The sequence below is a fragment of the Panthera uncia genome, chromosome B1, assembly GCF_023721935.1.
Source record: "Panthera uncia isolate 11264 chromosome B1, Puncia_PCG_1.0, whole genome shotgun sequence".
Taxonomy (NCBI): Eukaryota; Metazoa; Chordata; class Mammalia; order Carnivora; family Felidae; genus Panthera; species Panthera uncia.
The window spans coordinates 76,705,750-76,729,457 of NC_064811.1; the positions used below are offsets into that span (position 1 = coordinate 76,705,750).

The 23,708-nt window shown below is 38.2% G+C and overlaps 1 protein-coding gene across 1 annotated transcript in view; it reads right to left on the reverse strand.

The window, feature by feature from the left end:
- The window catches only part of HPGDS (hematopoietic prostaglandin D synthase), a 28,337-nt gene extending 12,711 nt beyond the window's left edge, over positions 1–15,626 (reverse strand). Inside the window, exons 1-2 of the mRNA XM_049630893.1 lie at positions 15,554–15,626; positions 6,731–6,872 (exon numbers count right to left, since the gene is read on the reverse strand). Of these exons, the coding sequence (XP_049486850.1) occupies positions 6,731–6,863 (133 nt within the window). The 5' untranslated portion in view covers positions 6,864–6,872; positions 15,554–15,626. The remainder of the gene's footprint in view (positions 1–6,730; positions 6,873–15,553) is intronic.
- Between the last annotated feature and the right edge of the window lie 8,082 nt (positions 15,627–23,708).

A 23,708-nucleotide genomic window follows, 5' to 3' on the forward strand; every position in this document is an offset into this window, starting at 1 on the left:
ATAATCCCATGACCCTAATGCAACTAGAGTCAACCTAGAATCAGCCTTCAAGTGTCTTCCATATGCACATTAAATAAGTACAAGATGGATTACAGTTCACATCAGGAATAAAAACATCCTTGAGTACTTACCTAAGGAGTGTGCTAAGTACAATTCTAGGTGCCTGAGATACTGCAGGGAGCTAAACAAAGTCCCAAATAAAGCTGACACAAATCGCGATGCCTTATTTGGAGCAAAGTATGTGATTAGGAATTAACTATGCTTAACATTTTGAGGGATGCCCCCTTTATGCTAGGCAGTGTGCTAAATATTTAATGTACCCATTAGGTCCTCTGGTACTTACAACAATCTTGTGAAGTAGGTATTATCTCATTTTATAAATGAGGAGATGAGGTGAAGAGAGGTTGTGTCAAGAGTCCAGGTCACCTACTTGGTAGAGGCTCAAACTGAGTTCAGTTGGAAACTTTGCTCAGCTGTTTTGCTAGTTCTAAGAGCTATATTTTGTGAAATACATTAAAAATCAGAGCAAACCCAGAGGACAGTATCCAAGTTAGAGAAGGGTCTGAAAACCACTTTTTATAAGGATTGGCTGAAAAACTTGGCACTCTTTACTGGGGAGAACAAATCAAACAAAGTGTAACCTAATGGCCACCTTCATATATGGCACAGCAATCAAATGGATGAAAAATTGTACTTATCCTATCTCTAAAATGCAGAACTGGAACTAAAAAGTAATTTAAAAAGGGCAGATATTAACTCAAAATGAAGAATAATTTTTTAGCATTGGAACTATTGATGATGGAATGTGTTTTCCTGCGAGATGGTGGGCTTTCAGCTACTGGCAGCATTTGAGCCAAGCTCGTGATAATTGCCAACAGTGGGAATAAAGAAATTTAAGAAGATAAGTGCCAAGGCCTTCATTTGGTTCCAGAAAAAAATAACTTTGGGGTTGTTGGAGATGTAACTAAACAGGAGCATCTGTCAAAAAGCTTTAAGGAATTTAGTGACGCTGAGTATAAGGCTGTGTGATATGGCTGCCAAAGTAAGCACTGTGATCTTGGTAAAATGTCCTTGGATAGTATCTCGGACTTATGCTAAGAGTGGTGGTCCCATTGTGCTCTGTGCTCTTCTAATGCCTGGAACATTGTGTTTCCCCACAGGCACCATGCATTAAATGGTGGACATAATCTAACAGTAGCTTGTCCTTCTTCGGTAGTGAGGAAATCCAAACTAGGGGACATAAATGGAACCCTCCAGGAAGAGAAGAGAGTTGTCCCTTGGACCCCCACCTCATATAACCCATGGGAAGCAGCATATAAATCAAGAAGTGGAGTCAGGGCTAGAAAGTTTGGACTGAAATTCACAATGATGATCAGAGAAACAAGCAAGGAAGTTCTAAAAGTTGATAACTAGAGGAACAGATGTATGAGTTAGCTGGGACTCAGTTCTGAACTCGGCCAGTGAGCTTTATCTGCACTCAGAGTATTATCATTGAACTGACTACACAGCAATGTCTTTTTTTTCTCTATGATCTTAAAGATACTAAATTTCCTCAAATAATTGGATGTGATAGAAGGAATAATCTATTCTCCACAGATTAAAATGACAAGTCCAAGGCCAATGTATGAAAACCATGAGGAGATAGATTTTAATTTTGTGTAAAGAAGAGTCTTTTAAAAGTTTTCCTCCTTCAAAAATAAACATTAAAAAATTTTTTAAAAAGAACAAAAATAAATAAACATTAAAAAAAATTAAAAAGGTTTTCCTCCTTTTCTGTTTTCTGTTCTCTCTTCCCAGAATTTCACTGAGACATTAGACATCTTCAACTTGAATCTCAATTTTTCTAATCTTTTTTCTCCATTTTTTATTTCTTTTTCCTCCTGTGCTTTCTGGAAGAGCTCTTAGTTTTTTTAATTGTTTTATCAATTTGACTTGTTTTGTCTATATCAAATTTTTAGTTTCAACACCTTTTTTGTCTCTGAACATTCCTTTTTATAGCATATTTGTTCACAATGTATAGAATATCTGTTCTCTTTGAGGATTTTCTATTTTTGAAATTTTTTTCTTGCTATATCATCCTGATGCCCTCAGTTGATTTTTCCCCCACTACTTCTTTGTTTAGGTCTGTTTCATATTAGAGGCCTTCTAACAAATATCTATTAAATTTTGGTTTGCCATTCCTGTTTTAAATAAGTGAAAGGAATAAAAGCTAATTGGAACCTCAGTGGACATGGGAAGAGCTTACAAACAGACTGGGCTGGGCCATGTCACTGAGATGCCCACCTGTTCAGTGTCTGCTAGACATTTCTCTTGGACTGACCAGCTTCCCTGGAGACAACACTTCGCATTTCCTGCCCGAGGGATACTCATTTGGTTGCAGCATTCTGATTGTAGAGCAGGGGATAAGGGCTTTGGGTCTCACTATTTAGTTTCTAGATTTCCGTTGAATCCTACCTATAGTATTTTGTCCTCAGACATGACTGGTGTCCTAGAATCCTCTGGGTCGTCCTTGATTGAGAGTAATCTCCATCCTTCTTCCAGGGTGGGAAAAAGATCTTGTGGTCATGCTGCTGCCTCACATTCTTCCAGTCAATCCTCTGTCAGTTCAGTTTTTAGAGTTCTCGGTTGCTTCCAATTCCTGAGAATTTGGGGGGGATCCCTGGAGTGATTCAGCTTGCCTCCTCCTCCTCTAGGCTTATATTTGAGCATCAGTAGCCTACTAAGTCACCTTACCATTCTGTTTTTGTTAATGTTTATTTATTGATTTTGAGACAGAGAGAGAGAGAGAGGGAGAAAGAGAGAGAGGGAGAGAGAGAACAAGCAGGGGAGGGGCAGAGAGAGAGAGAGAGAGAGAGAGAATCCCAAGCAGCCTCCAAGCTGTCAGTGCAGAGCCTGACACGGGGGTGAACTCACAAACCGTGAGATCGTGACATGAGCTGAGATCAAGAGTTGGTCACTTAACTGACTGAGCCACCTAGATGCCCCATCATCTTACCATTCTTGGACCTATTTTCCAGCTTTGAGAATTTTGTGCTACTATATTCAAGCTTGATTTCTTTGTCCTTGTAGGGCTTTGACTTTTTTTTTTTAAGAAGTACTTCAGTGTTATTTAAAGAGAAAAAAAAATGTCAACACCTGTACGCAGTGTACCAGGTTTGACTTGGAAGAACTTCTTAATGGAAATATCCAATGATATTCTAGGTTATCACAGAGGGCAGGTCATAGAGGATTTCAAACACCAGCGAGCATTCCTAAGTCAGATGGGAGATGAGGCCAGCTAAAATATGTAATAAACTGCTTTTCAACATCTGCTCTTGCCTTTTTTCTCAAAGCTATAAAATCCTGGATTTTTAGCTGAGCAAATGATTATCCACAATAACGTTAGCATTTCTCAGCTTCCCCTGTAGTAATGTATGACCACATGAATAAGTTCTTACCAAGGGGCTACAAGCAGAAGTGAAATGTAAAACTTTCTGGTCATGCTGTTGAAAGAAAGAGATGTGCCCCTTTCCCTCTTACACTTCCTGTGAGCTGAAATGTGGAAGGAGGGGGAGCTATCTTACACTATATAAATTAGACAAACAACAAGGGGTGGCAGATCAACAGAAAATAAGGAGCCTAATCTTTGACAACTTCACGGAGCAGCACCACTATACCAGCTTGGGTTTTTATGCGAAAGAAATGAATTTCTATTCTCTTTAGGCCATTTTTGTGTTGGGTGTCTGTTAAAGCATCTGAAACTATGAATATATATATATATAGATATATATATATCTATATATATCTCCTAACCACCATGAACTTTAAAATTCCTTTCAACTCTAAGAATCTGTGAAAATATTAAGAAAATGTGGCAATTCCGTTTTTAATAACATAATGGAAAGTCAAGGTAGAAGAGGGTATGAGGCACTCACAGAACTTATATCTAAAAACTAAAAGGCAGCATTTGTTATATGTAATGTCTGTGCAACTTGCTATCCATCTTGACTTCATTAATGAATAAAATTTAATTTCACCTATTTCATGTCCAGAGTTAAAAATCCCATGTACAAATTCTGATGGCAGGGGGAGAGTTTGGATATTAATGAGAAAGTTTCATGATAAAAGGAAATGAAATATTCAAGCCCTCCAGGGAAGAGTTCTCTGATAAGAAAAAGAGTGATTACAGGGGCAATGACTTTTAAAGAACTCATGTTTTTAAAAGGCATGTGGTGATATGTATTGTTAATATGCCAGTTATCCTGGTGTTAGTGGTTTTATTTATTTATATATTTATTTTAATATAATTTATTGTCAAGTTAGCTAGCATACAGAGCATACAGTGTGTCCTTGGTTTCTGAGGTAGATTCCCATGATTCATCACTTACATACAACACCCAGTGCTCATCCCAACAAGTGCCCTCCTCAGTGCCCATCACCCATTTTCCTTTCTCCCCAACCCCCATCAACCCTCAGTTTGTTCTCTGTATTTAAGAGTCTCTCGGGGCACCTGGGTGGCTTGGTCGGTTAAGCGTCCGACTTCGGCCCAGGTCATGATCTCGCGGTCTGTGAGTTTGAGCCCCGCGTCAGGCTCTGTGCTGACAGCTCAGAGCCTGGACTCCGTTTCAGATTCTGTGTCTCCCTCTCTCTCTCTGCCCCTCCCCTGTTCACGCTCTGTCTCTCTCTGTCTCAAAAATAAATAAACGTTGAAAAAAATTAAAAAAAAAAAAAGAGTCTCTCATGGTTTGCCTTCCTCTCTGTAACTACTTTTTTTCCTTCCCCTCCCCCATGGTCTTCTGTTAAGTTTCTCAAATTCCACACATGAGTGAAATCATATGGTATCTGTCTTTCTCTGACTGATTTATTTCACTTAGCATCACACACTCCAGTTCCATCCACATTGTTGCAAATGGCAAGATTTCATTCTTTTTCATTGCTGACTAGTATCCCATTGTATACATAAACCACATCTTCTTTATCCATTCATCAGTTGACTGACATTTGGGCTCTTTCCATACTTTGGCTATTGTCGATAATGCTGCAATAAACATTGGGGTACTTGTGCCCCTATGAATCAACACTCCTATATCCTTTGGATAAATTCTTAGTAGTGCTATTGCTGGGTCGTAGGGTAGTCCTACTTTTAATTTTTTGAGGAACCTCCACATTGTTTTCCAGAGTGGCTGCAGTTATTGGCACCTAGTGCAAATAACTTGGGCCACTGTATGAAATTGACCTGTGTTTGAAAAACAATTCTACCCTGCTAGGACTCTGAATGTAGATTACATAAATTCTGTGTGCTATAGCTATCCCAGCTATAAAATAGAAACAATAATACATCCCATGAAGGCATGCTGGAGAAATTAAATGAAATGAGTCTGGGGAGTATCTACCAGGTGCCCGATAGCCTTCCGATACTCAATAGTTGTTTTCTTCAACTTCATCTTTATGCAAATTTGTAATAACTTCATCACAAAAATGTGAATTTTAACCATACAACTAATATTTAGTTAGTATTTCTAGGTGGATTTCATGAACAAAAGAATTAGCTCATCTATTTTTTCTTCATTCAGAAAAAAAAAAAAAAGCACCTAGGGGATGACTCACAATCTACTGAGAGCCACACGCTTTTTAATGTAATAATATTTCTAATTCTTCCCCTTTGTCCTGAGTGCTAAGTAGCATGTTTTCATTTGGTTACCTGCCCAATTCGTCAATTTGCTCTTTCTTCTGATCAAACATCCCAGTTTTGCTCACATATCCATCCTTCTTTTGAATAGTTACATGCTGCATGAAAATTGATTCCACCCCCAACTTCAGAGGTAGACTAGGTGGTTCAAGGTACTTCCTATCTGCTTTGTCAGTTCACACGCAGACACATAACCCAATTTGAGCCAGTGAAACACGACAAGTTTGCCAACGTCTTCTGGGAAAGATTTTCTTCACTCAACATTTATGGAAGCAGTGCTCTTTCTCTCTCTCACATATCTCTCGACATTCCTGTTCAAGGCTGTGGGGCTGGAACTGCAGCAACCTTATTGTTACTTGTTCCATGATGCCGCCAACACACAGAAGAAAGTCATCTCTTGAAACCTGTCTTATTTCTGATTTTTGGTTATCTGAGACAACTAATTTCCTTGTGATCTAAGCGATTTTGAGGTCGGTTTTCTGTTAGAGCAGCATACCTGATCCCTTGTCAAAACATTATAGGTATCTGCAGTGAGCCCATCCAATTCCAACTGTCAAGAATAATGACTTTGGTATTCCCCATTTCAGCTCTTCTGACACAGCTTTGTATTGTTTATATATTCTTTCTATGAGGTTTGTGTTTTCACCTTGAATAGAAAATTTGGGGGGCCACCTAGCTTCTCAATGTAAAGCTAAATCAGATTTAAAAACCTCTATTTAAAAAAATAATAATAAATGGGACACCTGGGTGGCTCAGTCAGTTAAGTGTCCGGCTTCAGCTCAGGTCATGATCTCGCGGTTCATGAGTTTGAGCCCTGCGTCACGTTCTGTGCTGACAGCTCTGAGCCTGGAGCCTGCTTCGGATTCTGTGTCTCCCTCTCTCTCTGCCTCTACCCCACTTGTGCTCTGTCTCTCTCTCAAAAATAAATAAGCGTTAAAAAAATTTTTTAATCAATAAATAAAAAAATTAAAACCTTTCTTTTTTTTCATTTCCCTGAGGAAACACAGAAAGTTCTGGAAATATATTTTCCCTACATTTTCATGAACAATTTGTGCCACTTACTTGATTTGACTTCAGGCCAATCAGCTTGTTCTATTCTGTGGTCTTCATACTTTATGTCCAAATATGCAAATATATATCGAATAATTTCCGCTCTCCCCCTCATATTAAAATAAGTGAGTTTGTAGTTTGACATGGTGGGATTCTGGAAAAAGAAAATTTGAAGATTATTTTAGCAGCCTCTAGGGATGTTTTGATATTTTTCTTTGGGGATTTTTTCAAAACTTTATGGCATCTTTTGAAAAAGTTGTAGATATTAGAGAATATTTCAAAACCTGAATTATAAATCACTATCCTAATAACATATGGGAAAGACTTGTTAGAAGATCATGACAGCCTCTTTAAGAATTAGCTGGAACATTCCAGTGAAATAATCAAACTCAAATTTTACTTACAAAAAAAATTCAGTGTGAGAGGGTATCTATACACCAACCTTCAGAGGACAAAGTCTGAAACTTTCCATTTTTTCCATTTCAAGCTGTTTTTTTTCCTGCCTTTACTCACTTGTAATTTGACATATGGCTTTTGTTTACTTTGGTGACACAGCTGAGTTTGTGAAGACAGCTGGATAAGGATTGCACGAACAGGGTACATGCAAGGGGAATGTGAGCCAGCCTTGCCAACCTGAGCTGGCCATCGCATCCCTTCTCTCGCCCATGGCATTTCCCTCTAGGAATCAAAGGCTTAGGGAAACACTGCTCTCTTTTCTCTTTTACTGCACGCATGCTGCTGGGTTTTATTGGGATGCTAGCACCCCGCAAACAGAACCCACCTTGGTGACCTTTGTTGGGAGGGGGCAACGGGAGGCATATTTCTCTGTACCTTCCGTAGAGGAGCAAGGGAGAAAGAAAGCAACTCTCTTACATTTCATAAATTTTGTTTGCTAATACTGGCTACATTGGTTAGATGTAGGTCGTTATAATTTCATGAGTTTTCTGTGATTTGTATCATCTCATTTCCATTGTTTATAAACGATTAATGATTTCAAACACTAATGGTAGAATGTCTTGTAATTTTTTAATGATCAGGTAACCTAGAAAGAAACATTTTCATTTGAAATTCAGCTCTTGCACTAAGTTGCTGTGTATCTTTGGACTAGTCAACAAAATCTCTCTGAATTTCAAAGTCCATTTTTTGGAAGTAGAGATACTAATATGGAGTTGGAGATGTACTGAGGTAGTACAGGTAAAGCATTTCACACAATGCCAGACGCTTAATAATTATTAGCTATTGACGATAATAACTCTGTGTTAATTCTATAGTCAAAAATAACCACTGTGAATACAGTACACTAAAAACAAATAATGTTCATAGTAATTACATGAATAGAAGTCATAAAGAATAATTATTTTTTAACTTTTTATTTTTGAAAGAGAGAGCATGAGTGGGGGAGGGGCAGAGGAGGACAAAAGATCCGAAAGTGATCTCTGTGCTGACAGCAGTGAGCCCCATGGGGAGCCTGAACTCACGAACCATCAGATGGTGATCTGAGCCAAAGTCACACACTCAACCAACTGAGTCACCTAGGTGCCCCAACAATTATTTATTTTAAGTGGTAAGTTTAAGTAGTTTATTTTCTGCTAGGGAAGTCTTTCAAGGATGTTAACGGAATAGTAAATAAAAAGAAAAGTTAGGCTGAAGTCTCAAAACAAAATTCTATCTGAAATCACATCACATAAACGGTCAAACACAAACCACAAAAATCTAGATTGCCAAGTTTATGCACTCACAGTATCCCCCTGTGGTGCAGATGACCACAAACAGCTGTCTGGTTGCCTATTGAGACCCCCTCAAGACCCAGGAAACAATGGTGACGGTAATTTCTGGTGAATCCATTTCTCTGGGCCTGGGTTTTCCCCGTCCAGGTATTGTGGGTGGAGGTGATGCTCCTTGCTAGAAACACAGTCACCCTGAACATTCCACATGCCATCCTACTCCTGTTGGCCAGTCCAGTCCGTGTCCAAGTGAAATGTGGCACATGCCTCGCATATCAGGTATGTGAGTTAAAAATTCACTGGAGTGAACTAATGAAAATTCCAAGGTACAGAGCCCCCAGTTCTTTGGGGGAGAAATATGCATACAAGGAGTTCAAATTTGGGGGAATAAGTTAAACTTAATGTTGAGCTTAGAAATAAATAGTGGGAAAAACATGAGAGTATAAAAATAGTAGAAAAGGTAAAGTAATAAGCTTCCTTCTGAAAAAAAAAGGAATAGTTTATGTAATCACCATAAAGGGAACACTCTTTTTTTTTAAGTTTATTTGTTTATTTTCAGAGACAGAGACAGTGGGGGAGGGGCACAGAGAGAGGGTGACACAGAATCCCAAGCAGGTTTCGTGCCGTCAGCACAGAGCTCAATGTGGGGCTTGATCTCATGACCTGGGGATCAATACCTGAACCTAAGTAAAGAGTCAGTCACTCAACTGACGGACCCACCCAGGCATCCCAAGGAAATAAAAAGCATAATTGTTACAACTCCTTGATCTAACAGTTCTAAATCTCAAAAGAACAAAAAGAGTCTTCAGAGTGGAAAAAATGTCATTCTTGGTCACAGTTTTTATTTGAAGAACATTGTATACAACTTTTTTTTATTGATTTTTGCTGTCGTGGGTCAATGTTTCCTCAGCAACAAAGAAATTATGTGTATTTTCCTTATAAGCATTATATGAATATGTAGATTCATATACATCCATTATGATCAATGTTAAAAAAAATAAACATGACTTTTTCTCATTTGGTCAAATGCTACATAAATATCAGTGTCCACCTCCTAATTCTGCATGAAAACAAAGGCACTTGTTATTGTTCATTTGCAAAAATGTGCCATTTTATATTGTATTTCACTCAAGTAAAGAAGACATTTAAAAAAGTCCTTAGTACAAGTTGGCAGCTATCTACAGTTCTCTGCAAATATATCTTTAAATCTAAGATTGGGCACAGGTCCATGAACAACTGACAAATGCTTATCTTTCAAGATAGAACATCCTTTTAACAGTTGTAACTCATTGATGAAGCTGTACTTACACAACACATTCCTGTAGTTAGTTGCATAATTATATTTTCTATTGAGTGAAAGTCTAGTTTTCTTGATTCTTACAGCTACAAAATTCCAAACTTGAAGACTTTTGTTTTTCAGGACATATGTGCACATTTTATAACATGAAAAATAAGTAAATGCAAATGCAATTGCAAACATCTACGAAGTTTAAAGATCCTTTCTATATTTCATAAAGTTTTTGCATAAAAACTAACCGAAGAAATTCCACGTAAATGTTTGTATGGTGAAAATAGACAAGGAAATTTACAATAGAAGCTAATGAGAACTATAGAGCATAGTGTCTGGAAGAGTTTTGTTCAAGCCTTTATTTCATAAGGATGATAAGCTAAAAAGATGAAGGTAAGATACATCCCGCTCCCACAATGGATGCAGTGAGGAATGCGCTTAAGGGTTGAGTAGGTCAGTGGCAACCCACTTAAGGGTTGAGTAGGTCAGTGTGGTTTGCAGGCACCGTGCTACTTAGTATCTAAATGGCCTTGGGGGAGTTACCTGTTCCTAGCTTTACTTTCCTCACCTGCCAAGTGGTAATGAAAATATTGTGTAGAAAGGACCAATACAATGCTTGGCACACGGTGTACATTCAGAAAGCAAAGCAGGAAGGATGAAAAGGGAGGGTGGGAGAGAGGAAGACAGGGAAGGACAGTTCCCACCCTAGTTGAGGTTCAAGACCAGCTGTGTGTAATTTGATTGGACTCTGATCCTCAAAGCACATAAAAATAAAAGTAAGTTAAGGATAAAAAGAAAAATACAGTGTCAGGATTAAAAGCCAAGACAAACTTTGCCTGGATCAAAGCAAACAGACACCAAATACAGTAAGCAGGACCCTGAATTCTGAGAGAGGCAGTGACCATTGAGGAAGGTAGCTCCTTTGGCAAAAAGGAGAATAAAATCCCCCACACAAATGAGAGACTGTAGGGAAGCACTGCTTGAAACTAGGGCCTGGCAGGCTCTTACATACAATCTCTAAAAGGTCAAATTGTAAACCTCTAGTAAAAGTGAACACAAGGAAAATATATGAAAAGTCACAAAAAATTAATATTATAAGCAAAAAAGGTCATAACAGCAGATGAAATAGATCATTAAAAATCATAAGCTAATGGGACACCTGAGTGGCTGTGTCGGTTAAGTGACCGACTTCAGCTCAGGTCATCATCTTACAGTCCGTGGGTTCGAGCCCTGCCAGGCTCTGTGCTGGAGCCTGCTTCGGATTCTGTGTCTCCCTCTCTCTCTGTCCCCCGACCCCTGGCTTGAGCTCTCTCTCTCTCTCAAAAAAAAAAATTTAAAAAATTTAAAAAAAACAGTAAAAAAATCATAACATGACATGTAACACGACAACTGAACACTTAAATGGAAAGATTTTGAGAAATATGTAAACTAACACAAGCAAATAAAAAAACTGAAAGCCTGCATTTAACACTAACCAGTGAAGAAATTGCTTGATAATTAATTACCCATTGGTAATTATCCATTATGTAATGAATGGAATTAGTTACATTCATGAAAGACACCAGACCCAGAAAAAAACTTCTTTAACCTATTAGAGTCTCTTTTTACAAAACAAAAACAAAAACAAAAAAACAAAAAACAAAACTTAGAGCGAGCATACATAATGGGAAGCCAATAGAAGCATTTTCTTTAATGTCAGGAATAACGAGAGCCTCACTACTACTCTTACTGTTCAACATAGTCCCAGATGCCTAGCTACTCAGTAAGATAAGATAACAATAAACAACATGTGTAAGGAATGGAAAGGCAGAGACAAAACTGTTCTTATTTGCAATCAAAGTTATTGTTTGTATTTAAAATTCAAGAGACTCTCTGGATAAACCTGAGCCTGAATTTCAAACAGAAATGCTAAGGACCAAAATAGCCAAGACAAATGAAAAGAGCAGAGGGAGAGGACTTGACCTACCAGACTGCAAGACTTACATAAAAAACAAAACAAAACAAAAAAAAACCTTGCAATGTGATCTTTGTTCAGGACCAGACACACAGAGGTGCATAGAGCCTTTAACAGAATCTCAGATATATGACCAAGATGACATGACAGTGAGAACATAATGGGGCTAGACTGAAATGGTTCTGAGACAAAAGAAGAAAATATACAGAATTAGATCCCAATTTCACACAATACATAGAAAGAACACCGGATGGATTATACCCCTAAGTATGATTGGACTGGCCTAAGCAAATTCCAGTGTCATGCTGTTCCCTGTCAGTTTCATTTCTGAGCCTTTCCACTATCACTACACGTTAAGAATCCCATGTAGGAAGGGGCGCCTGGGTGGCTCAGTCAGTTGAGCATCTGACTTCCGCTCTGGTCATGATCTCACTGTTCGTGGGTTCAAGCTCCACATTGGGCTCTGTGCTGACAGCTCAGAGCTGTCAGCTTTGGACTGTGTCTCCCTCTCTCTTTCTGTCCCTCCCTCCCTCTGTCCCTGCTTTGGACTCTGTGTGTGTCTCTCTCTCTCTCTCTGTCTCTCTCTGTCCTTTCCCCACTCGTACTGTCTCTGTCTCTCAAAAAAGTGAATAAATGTTAAAAAATTAAAAAAAAAGAATCGTATGTAAGGAAAGCTGTATATATTTCCTGAAATGATACAGAAACAAGAAGGAAAAAAAATAAGCTGATCATGCTTAAAGCTTTCCTTTATAACTGAAGCTAGCCACTGGTTTCCTTCCATTCTGAAGAGAGTTATTTAAAGTTACTGATTATCAGAAAAATAAAAAAACCACTTAGAGTTGTGTTTGAAAAACAAGATATGCTCAACGTCACTCCTCATCAGGGAAATACAAATCAAAACCACACTGAGATATCACCTCACGCCAGTCAGAGTGGCCAAAATGAACAAATCAGGAGACTATAGATGCTGGAGAGGATGTGGAGAAACGGGAACCCTCTTGCACTGTTGGTGGGAATGCAAACTGGTGCAGCCACTCTGGAAAACAGTGTGGAGGTTCCTCAAAAAATTAAAAATAGATCTACCCTATAACCCAGCAATAGCACTGCTAGGAATTTACCCAAGGGATACAGGAGTACTGATGCATAGGGGCACTTGTACCCCAATGTTTTTAGCAGCACTCTCAACAATAGCCAAATTATGGAAAAAGCCAAAATGTCCATCAGCTGATGAATGGATAAAGAAATTGTGGTTTGTATACACAATGGAGTACTACGTGGCAATGAGAAAGAATGAAATATGGCCCTTTGTAGCAACGTGGATGGAACTGGAGAGTGTGATGCTAAGTGAAATAAGACATACAGAGAAAGACAGATACCATATGTTTTCACTCTTATGTGGATCCTGAGAAACTTAACAGAAACCCATGGAGGAAGGGAAGGAAAAAAAAAAAAAGAGGTTAGAGTGGGAGAGAGCCAAAGCAAAAGAGACTCTTAAAAACTGAGAACAAACTGAGGGTTGATGGGGGGTGGGAGGGAGGGCAGGGTGGGTGATGGGTATTGAGGAGGGCACCTTTTGGGATGAGCACTGGGTGTTGTATGGAAACCAATTTGACAATAAATTTCATATATTGGAAAAAAAAAATTAAAAAATTAAAAAAAAAGAAAAATAAGATATACAGTTTCTCAAAGAACATATAAATGATGACTAATACATACCCTGGATAGAAATTTTCACATATGAACTCACACAGTTGTAGCCATTAAATTCAAAAGAAGATTTACCTTTTAATATACGCTAAACTTATTTAGAAAGTACACCTTTGATATGACAATAATAGTGTTTTTGAAAAGTTCTGCCTTGTGTACTTTCTTTCTTCCTCCTGGTTTATAGCTCTTTTTCCTTTTTTTCTTTCTTTTTTTTAATGTTTACTGATTTATTTTGAGAGAGAGATAGAGAGGCAGAGAGAGAGGGAGAGAGAATCCCAAGCAGGCTCCGCAATGTTAGCACAGAGCCCAACACTGAACTCAGTCTCACAAACCGTGAGATCATGACCTGAACCAAAATGACGTGCCAGACACTTAACTGACTGAGCCACGCAGGTGCCCCTGTAGCTCTTTTTACTTTATGTAACACTGATACATTTCAGCTGATTAATAACCACAAGACACAGGCGCATTCAGTCCCAGAGGCAATTTTAATGCAGTCATTGATAAAATACAAACTGTAAAAAACCATTTCATTTTAACTAAGCTGATATCCTATTCTGTACATCGCTATAAGAGCCCAGTAAAACAGTATCAAAAATGCTAATGTCTGCACCAGAAAGGAGATAACAATCCAAACTCAACTCTGGTAAAAGAGGCTAATATTCAATTACTAGGTTATGCACTTAAAAGATTTCAGCAGATAGTTGAAAAAAAGGAATTGAATTTTTGCAATAATTTCGATGGATAGAAAAACTTACAAATAGGGAATTAAGTATTAGCCATTTTACAATTCACTTCAAAACCTAAACACTATTTATTTTTATTTCACTCATAAAAGTGTTGGTCTACATGAGCTCTTACTCTTAAATAAAAGGAAAGTCAAGCATTCTTGAGAATAATGCAATAACCTACACATTTGAAGTATAAAAACACAAATTATTTGTGAATTTGCCAACAGTTCTTTGCTGTATCTCAACTTGACCAATGTTTAACCTGTACAAAATGTCCTGGCATAGAGTACATACAGTAACATTTGTACTCCCATTATATAGACTGCAGTGTTTTGAAATGGGAAAATTGGATTCAGAGAGCAATCACATGAGATGCTATTGTCTACATAAGAACTTCTTGCACATTATGACCTTAAATAACAGTACTGCATTACCTACTAAGAGTTGGTGGTAGAGAATGTTGATTTCCTTCACTCACAGAGTCCCTGAGCATTTCTAGTTCAGTTCTGGAAAAGTTGTCAGGTTGGAGTTAAATTGTAGGACTACAGAGAAATATCAGCATTTTTGTTAACTGAGTATAATATTGATTTCAGTCAAACCCTGAATGTTTAATTTCACATTGGCAGGCCAGGATTTCTATTTTCCCATCAAAGACCAATGAAATATCATTTTAAATGGCTGCCTCACATTAAAGCCAAGGCAAGAGGAATAATTGAAATATCCTTTGGGAGCTGTGAGCCCAAATTCTTAGCCTGGAGTAAATGCCTTAAATTATCTTTGAAACCAAATGATGATAGAATGTAATTCTTGGCAAAACATGAAGACATTTCAACAAAATGAGCCTTAAAGTGACAGAAAATATTACAAAGAAAATCCAAGAGAAAGAAAGAAGAAAGAAAGAAAGAAAGAAAGAAAGAAAGAGGAAAGAAAGAAAGGGAGAAAGAAAGAGAGAGAAAGGAAAAGAAAGAAAGAAAGAAAGAAGAAAGAGAAAAGAAAGAGAGAAAGGGAGAAAGAAAGAAAGAAAGAAAGAAAAGAAAAAGGGAGAAAGAGAGAGAAAGGGAGAAGAAAGAAAGAAAGAAAGAGAGAAAGGGAGAAAGAAAGAACTTCCGCTTCATACATTAAAAAACATCACTTGTACTGACTGTATTTTGTATGTTAAAGTCTACTTAAAGGATCTTTTAAAATCTTTTAAAATCTTTAAAAATCTCCAGTACCTATATTTCTCTTAGAAATTACTGTTTGATTTCTATTTGGCCACTAACATAGGGAGGATCTGAATGAGACCAGATCAGAGGAAGTGGCACAGTGAAAAGAGGTCATCAGAAAGTTGCTCAGTCACACACAGAATACGACAGTAATAAAAATAAGCACTAAGATGAAGAGAGAACACTCTCATTTCATATCTTTATAGAGTTCAATCTTACCACTTACTTGTGCTATGTTTCCGTGGAGTCTCTAGTATCTTCTATGCCGTCATAAGTGACTGCATCTTGGGTTTATATGATGAGTAAGTCACAGTCACAAGCCAATGAGAGTCAAGACGACTTACTTCCACCCAAGTGTCTTCCTTCATTTCTCAGATGAAATATGCTCACCAAACAGTCCCGCCTGCAAAGACTTCTGGTTATTCTTGGCATTTGATAGGCTCTCTGTGTGTAAATAGTCTAATGTATTTGCATTCAATAGATAGAATCAAAGTTACAGGTGCTGACATGTGTCTATTGCTACATGCTCATTTATGTTTAAAGTTTTACACCGCAGGCTCCTGGAGAATGAGACAACTGGAATACAGGCAAGCCTTCTTTTCAGATACACAAGTGACTTGCTTCCTCAATTCATTCGGTCTCCTTGGGGAGCCCTTGGCCGACCACATCCTCACCAGAACCCTCCTCCAACAGTCTTGTCCTTTACCTGCTGTGTGTTTCTTCATTACCATGTCTGACAATAGAGTGTATTTTCTTGGTTTGTTTTCACCCTCCTCCAGCAGAAGGTAAGCTCCATAAGAGCAGGTGCCTCGTTGTTCAGTTTACTGTTATGCCCTCATTGTGGAAAGAAATGCCAGGCACATCATAGGTACTAATATATCTTTGATGAGTGAATGATCCCAATTTATATTTCCCAACCATTCACATTTTTTACAGGGACTCTACATTTCTCATTACTGCGAGGATATTTCATTTACATTCCTTTTCTCAGAAGAGCCATAAAGCTGGAGTGGAAGATTCTAACACACCTTGTTGATAATCCTTATACAGATGAGTAACAAATGCCTAAATGTTCTAGAAATTTATTTTTTTTCCACTCCAATTCATTACAGCTATAATATTAGGACAGCTCAGTGAAAGGATCCAGTGAAATACCTGTCTGTGCATTATAGGGCCTGCAGATTGTCCATGAAACATATTAATGACAGGTTGGCTTGCAACTTCTAGAAAATAACACTGATAGGCAGCAATAGCAACCTGTCAAATATTTCCTATTTATTAGCACTTTAAACGTTGAATAATATGTTTACATCCATTTATTGTATACATTAGAAATGAAGAAAAATATAAATATTAAGTCTGCAGGAAGCTTAAGATACAAATCCAGCCCCTTATTCACCAAAGAGATCTATGTTAATCAAAATCAAGCGCAAAGGAAATAGGAGCTATACAAAATTAGCATATTGTATTTTTTATCTTTCACTGAGTTTTAACTTGCATTCAAAAAAACCTTTTTGTCCTCACCTCAATCACTTCTAATTCCCACTTTATAGGTGATGAAACACACATAGGGAAATTAGGTAAATTGTCTAGGAATTTCGGGTGGGACAAGCTAAGATCAAAGCTTACACCTTCTGATGACGCATTTAATATTTGCTTCCTACGTTATGGTTGGGTTTAAAAAAATCAAATATACAAGATATAGCACTTGCCTCATTTTCTATAACAATAGTCTGCTTTACAGCCCATTTTTCTTGGTTGTAGGAAAACAAAGCAACCAATCATCTCTCAGGGGAGGAGTGCCATTCAATTCTTGGTCATCCATCTACAGCAGCTGTCCTGGAGGCTGCCGCCATTCATGTGTGCATGGCCTTCCCACCAGCAGCTCTCTGCTGCTTCTGCAGTGTCCTCATTCTGCCACTCTCTTGCCCAAATGTGGCAGCCTGGCCACTTCGAATGCTTTCTCAAGTTCCAACTGTACATGCTCCAACACAGCCATTTCTTCAAAGTGGTCTTGCCACCTCCCTGGCAGCACAATATGGCCCCGGGGTCCCTCTGCTGTCTAGAACTACACATTTCCCCTCCTTTTGCTTCTCCCATCCCTGGCCCAGGTGGGTATTCTTTAACTCTTCTCATCCACGACCAGCCTTGGGATTTTGCACAGGTTATTAACCTCTCTGTGCTTCAGTTCCTCCATCTTTAGATGGGCATTTATTCTACAATAAATATTAGTGAGTACCTAATCTTTGCCAGGTACTATTCTGGATAGTAGAGGTTAAGCAGTAAATAAAAACAGAGAAAAATCCTTGCCCTCATGGAGCATTCTTAACAATATTAGTAACAACAACCTTATAAGGTTCTGAGAGCATTCAATGAGTGCATCCAGTGAATGCATGGAGGTCCATGAGTATTAGTGATGGTTAATGCAGTCAGCAATCCATCCAAAGGGGATCCATCCATCGTGTCCCTTCACCAGTCCATGCTGAAACATCCTTGCCCTTTGTAGTTAGACCTTGGAGCTAAAAGCCAGAAAGAGGAGCAGTTGCCAACTTTTACTTTTTACCCTGCTTCATCCTCTCTTGAGGAGATGAACTCAGAGTCAGCTATCTGCTTGAGTGTGGGGAAGGTAAAGGAGGAAATGCAGGGTGAATACCCTTCATAGATTACCTCAATTCTCTCCTAGCTAGTGCCATTTTCTACATGCTCTGTGCCCCTCATGAACACCCTGTGCATCGGATTGGACCAAGTGAGAAATAAGTATGAATAAATGTGACCATCTGTATGATAATGTCTCCATAAACATTGAAGGACTATTATAACTTAATTGAATATACTTTCATTTTCTCTGGCAGCTCCAGAATTGGAGCACGCTTACTTCTTAGCAAGTTCCTAACTGCTATTGACTCAGAGTCCAAATTTGTTCTTGTTTTTCTTATTTTCCAACCTATGTAGTAATGCGATCATACAAGGTGCTGATGAAGACTTCCAGCTTGGAGTCCTGACTGCTTACCTAAAATTGGAACCTCAACCCTACCACTTTGAGCTCTGGAAATTCAGGCAGAACTCTACCCTCCATTGGCATCAGTTTCCTCATCTGTAAAATGGTAAAATAATGGAAAAATAAATATAAAATAAATATGACATATAACATAAAAGTAGCCCACATATTAGTTCCTCTTCATTTATTTATTTTTTATTTCGGTAAAGGGGAAGTGTTCAAACAAACCCATTTCTACTTTTCCAGCTTCTCTGTTGATGGAGAAAGAAGGAAGTCTCTAGGAGAAGCCCACAGAGCTTCCTTTACCCAGCTTCCAGATTTCCTCTTCACAGTCAGTTATTTAAGTAACTAAAAACATCAGAAACTAAAACATTTAAACCTGGGATGGAGAAATAGGGAAATGAAGAATGTGTTTCTCTTTCTGCTTCTAACCTTTTGGGTAATTGAAATGTGCTTGTAAATCTTTAGTGTCTATGTTTTCCCAGAATTCAACAGGGATAACACTATGCTTCTTGCCTGACTTTTCAGATACTGTGAAGAATAATACAATAATTGTCTCCAAGATGGTGAGTAAATATTTTTTTGCCCAGCCTTTTGGCTGAAAGAGGATTCCCAGAGGTAAGCAAATAATAGTCATATAATAGCTAATATTTGTTAATTCCTTCCTGTGAGCAAGACTTTAAACAAAGTGCTTTAACATGTATTACGTCATTTAATGCCCCTAAAATAACATCACAAATGTCATGCTTATCCTTGAGTATGGTTATAACTGCTTGGGGCATGTCATGAAAGCATTTCTAGATACAAAATTCCTCAAATATTTTATTTTATTTTATTTTATTTATTTATTTTTTTTAACGTTTATTTATTTTTGAGACAGAGAGAGACAGAGCATGAACGGGGGAGGGTCAGAGAGAGGGAGACACAGAATCCGAAACAGGCTTCAGGCTCCGAGCTGTCAGCACAGAGCCCGACGCGGGGCTTGAACTCACGGACCGTGAGATCATGACCTGAGCCGAAGTCGGCCGCTCAACCGACTGAGCCACCCAGGCGCCCCTCCTCAAATATTTTTTTTTAATTTTTTTTTAATGTTTATTTATTTTTGAGACAGAGAGAGACAGAGCATGAATGGGGGAGGGGCAGAGAGAGAGGGAGACACAGAATCAGAAGCAGGCACCAGGCTCTGAGCCATCAGCCCAGAGCCTGACGCGGGGCTCGAACTCACGGACTGCGAGATCATGACCTGAGCTGAAGTCGGATGCTCAACCGACTGAGCCACCCAGGTGCCCCCCTCCTCAAATATTTTAATCTTATTCTTGAGTTTTTATGTTTAGTCTTCTGCCAGGAATGGGGAAAATAAGCATTACAATAGAGGAAGCTACCTTCCTTTTTAAGATTTTTCCAGAATGAATTACTGTCCCTATGTATCATTACAACATACCCTGTAAGGGAAAGGCATTCATTAAATCCACCTCTGCCTTAACCTTGTCCTGTTCCCCAAAAGCATCTTGTCTCGTCTTAGAATTCCTGTTCTCAGAAGATAAAAGAATTAGGGGCACCTGGGTGGCTCAGCTGGTTTAGTGTCCGACTTAATTTGGGCTCAGGTCGTGATCTCATGATTCACAAAATCGAGACTTGCGTCGGGCTCTGCTCTGACAGTACAGAGCCTGCTTGTGATTCATTCTCTCTCTCTCTCTCTCTCTCTCTCTCTCTCTCAGAATAAATAAATAAATTTTTAAAAAAAGAAAAACAAAGAATTGGTCTGGTGACTTCTGAAATCATTTCTGCTCTATTATTCAATAACATAATTTACCTCCTAAACACTTTTTTTTTTCTTACATGAAACCTAAGTCCAAAGGGACACAGAGTTCATGGACTGAAAGTTACAGGGGCACAAACTATCTTTGTTCCCAAAATCAGCAACAAAAAAGGTACTAAGATCAGAAGAAGGTCACCTTCTCTGATAATCCCAGGTCACAGGATGGATTTACTATTTACAGGTACTAAAGTAATGCAGAGAGTAATTTAGAGAGAATTTCTTGGTAAGATTAAAACACTTTCCTAGAATTTATCAAGAGGCAGGCAAGCAAAATGTATTTATTAGAATAATTTGTATATTTGGATTTTTTACATATTTTGAAAAATATATTAATCTAGAGAGGTGTGTTTTCCTCATGAAATCTAGAAAAAGGATATTGCAGTTTTTTTTTTAAGTTTCAATTTAAATTCCAGTTAACATACAGTGCAATTTTTTAAATTAAATTAAATTTTTTTTAAATTTATACCCAATTTAGTTAGTATATAGTGCAACAATGATTTCAGGGGTAGATTCCTTAATGCCCCTTATCCATTTAGCCTAACCCTCCTCCCACAACCCCTCCAGTAACCCTCTGTTTGTTCTCCATATTTAAGAGTCTCTTATGTTTTGTCCCCCTCCCTGTTTTTATATTATTTTTGCTTCCCTTACCTTGTGTTTGTCTGTTCTGTGTTTTAAAGTCCTCATATGAGTGAAGTTATATGATATTTTTCTTTCTCTGACTAATTTTGCTTAACATAACACCCTCTAATTCCATCCACGTAGTTGCAAATGGCAAGATTTCATTCTGTTTGATCGCCGAGTAATACTCCATTTTATATATATACCACATCTTCTTTATCCATCCATCCATCAATGGACATTTGGGCTCTTTCCATACTTTGGCTATTGTTGATAGTGTTGCTATAAACATTGGGGTGTGTGTGCTCCTTTGAAACAGTATACCTGTATCCCTTGGATAAATACCTAGTAGTGCAATTGCTGGGTCATAGGGTAGTTCTATTTTTAATTTTTTTGAGGAACCTCGATACTGTTTTCCAGAGTGGTTCCACCAGTTTGCATTCCCACAGGCAATACAAAAGAGATCCTCTCTCTCTGCATCCTCGCCAACATCTGTTGTTGCCTGAGTTGTTAATGTGAGCCATTCTGATAGGTATGAGGTGGTATCTCATTGTGGTTTTGATTTGTATTTCCCTGATGATGAGCAATGTTGAGCATTTTTTCATGGGTCGGTTGGCCATCTGGATATCTTCCTTGGAGAAGTGTCTATTCATGTCTTTTGCCCATTTTTTCACTGTGTTATTTGTTTTTTGGATGTTGAGTTTGATAAGTTCTTTATAGATTTTGGATACTAACCCTTTGTCTGATATGTCATTTGCAAATATCTTCTCTCATTCCGTTGGTTGCCTTTTAGTTTTGCTGATTGTTTCCTTCACTGTGCAGAAGTTTTTATTTTGATGAGGTCCCAGTAGTTCATTTTTGCTTTTGTTTCCCTTGCCTCTGGAAACGTGTTGAGTAAGAAGTTGCTGCAGCCAAGATCAAAGAGGTTTTTGCCTGCTTTCTCCTTGAGGATTTTGATGGCTTCCTGTCTTACATTTAGGTCTTTCATCCATTTTGAATTTATTTTTGTGTTGGGGTAAGAAAGTGGTCCAGGTTCATCTTCTGCATGTCACTGTCCAGTTTTCCCAACACCATTTGCTGAAGAGACTGTCTTTATTACACTGGATATTCTTTCCTGCATTGTCAAAGATTAGTTGGCCATGCGTTTGTGGGTCCATTTGTGGGTTCTCTATTCTGTTCCATTGATCTGAGTGTCTGTTCTTGTGCCAGTACCATACTGTCTTGATGATTACAGCTTTGTAATATGTCTTGAAGTCTGGGATTGTGATGCCTCCCACTTCGGTTTTCTTTTTCAAGATTGCTTTGGCTATTTGGGATCTTTTCTGGTTCCATACAAATTTTAGGATTGTTTGTTCTAGTGAAGAATGTTGGTGTTATTTTGATAGGGATTGCATTGAATATGTAGATTGCTTTGGATAATATTGACATTTTAACAATATTTTTCTTCTGATCCAGAAGCATGGAATATTTTTCCATTTTTTTGTGTCTTCTTCAATTTCTTTCATAAGCTTTCTATAGTTTTCAACATATAGTGTAATATTAGTTTCAGGTGTACATATTAGAATAGTAGAATATTAGAATCAGGTGTAATATAATGATTCAACACTTCCATACAACACCCAATGTTCGTCACAAATGCACTCCTAGTAAAAGGAGATTTTGGAGAATAAGAATGTGTCAGGAAACTTCCCAGACTATACAAAGGACCAATAATAGCAAACACTGATACCTATGCCTACCATGTACCTGGTACTCAGTGTTTTAATTTGCCAAGGTCTTGAAGTCAACAAACAGAAATCCAGTATTTGAGTCAGCCTGTGTACCTTCAGAGTTTTTGCTATTAATCACTGCATTCAATTGTCTCATAAATATATCACTAAAGTGATACATATTTACATACATATGTTTCTCAGTCTATCAGGCTTCTATCATTTGTTGACACCATTTCTTAGGATTCTTCAACTTCCTTTAGCCTGACTATACACATCAAGTAAATTTTTGATCTAAATTCTTTCTCCCAAGCAGGTTTTTTCATCATTTCATTCTAAAAGTTGATTTTGCATGCCTTTATATAAAACATTGAAGGTTTCTGGCAGAATTCTTTCAGACTAGGCTGTAATGCAGAGAGGAAATTGCTTAGAAGAAAGGAAATCAGGAAATCTTGGTTCTGCTGATACCACTAACATCTGCTGCCTTGTGTCTATAAGGGAAAAAGTGCTCTAATGGAAGGAAAATTCTAAGTGATGACCACAGAAATTAGATGAAGTTTCATATCTTAAAGCACACTCTTATACAAGAATATTTTTTAAAGTTTTTATAAGCAAAGGAAAAGCAATTTTCATCTATTGCAAAGTAACAAGAAGGTCCAGAAAACAATAAGCAAAGTGATGCTAGAAAAACTTTTTTGGCCTCCAATATGCAGTTTTGCTATATAAGTACTTTGGTTCTTCATGAGCCTTAGCCATATGGAGAGAAAAGATCAGCTGTTTCCAAAATGCTGGGACCTAATCCATGAAGGGTGGAAATGGTATGTTTTCTAGTACATACATTTGTTTTTAGCATGTACATTTTTTTAAAATTTTTTTTTAATTTTTTTAATTTATTTTTGAGACAGAGAGAGACAGAGCATGAATGGGGGAGGGGCAGAGAGAGAGGGAGACACAGAATCGGAAGCAGGCTCCAGGCTCTGAGCCATCAGCCCAGAGCCCGACGCGGGGCTCGAACTCACGGACCGCGAGATCGTGACCTGAACCGAAGTCGGACGCTCAACCGACTGAGCCACCCAGGCGCCCCAGCATGTACATTTTTTGATATAGCGGTTTTAATAGCTCATGGGAAGCTATGGGCCTCAATTAGGATGAACCACCATAGTCTGGGGAAAAGGTCCAGAATTATCAGCATCAGTCTGGGTTTTGGAGCCATTTATAGAAATGGTTAACTTGTCAT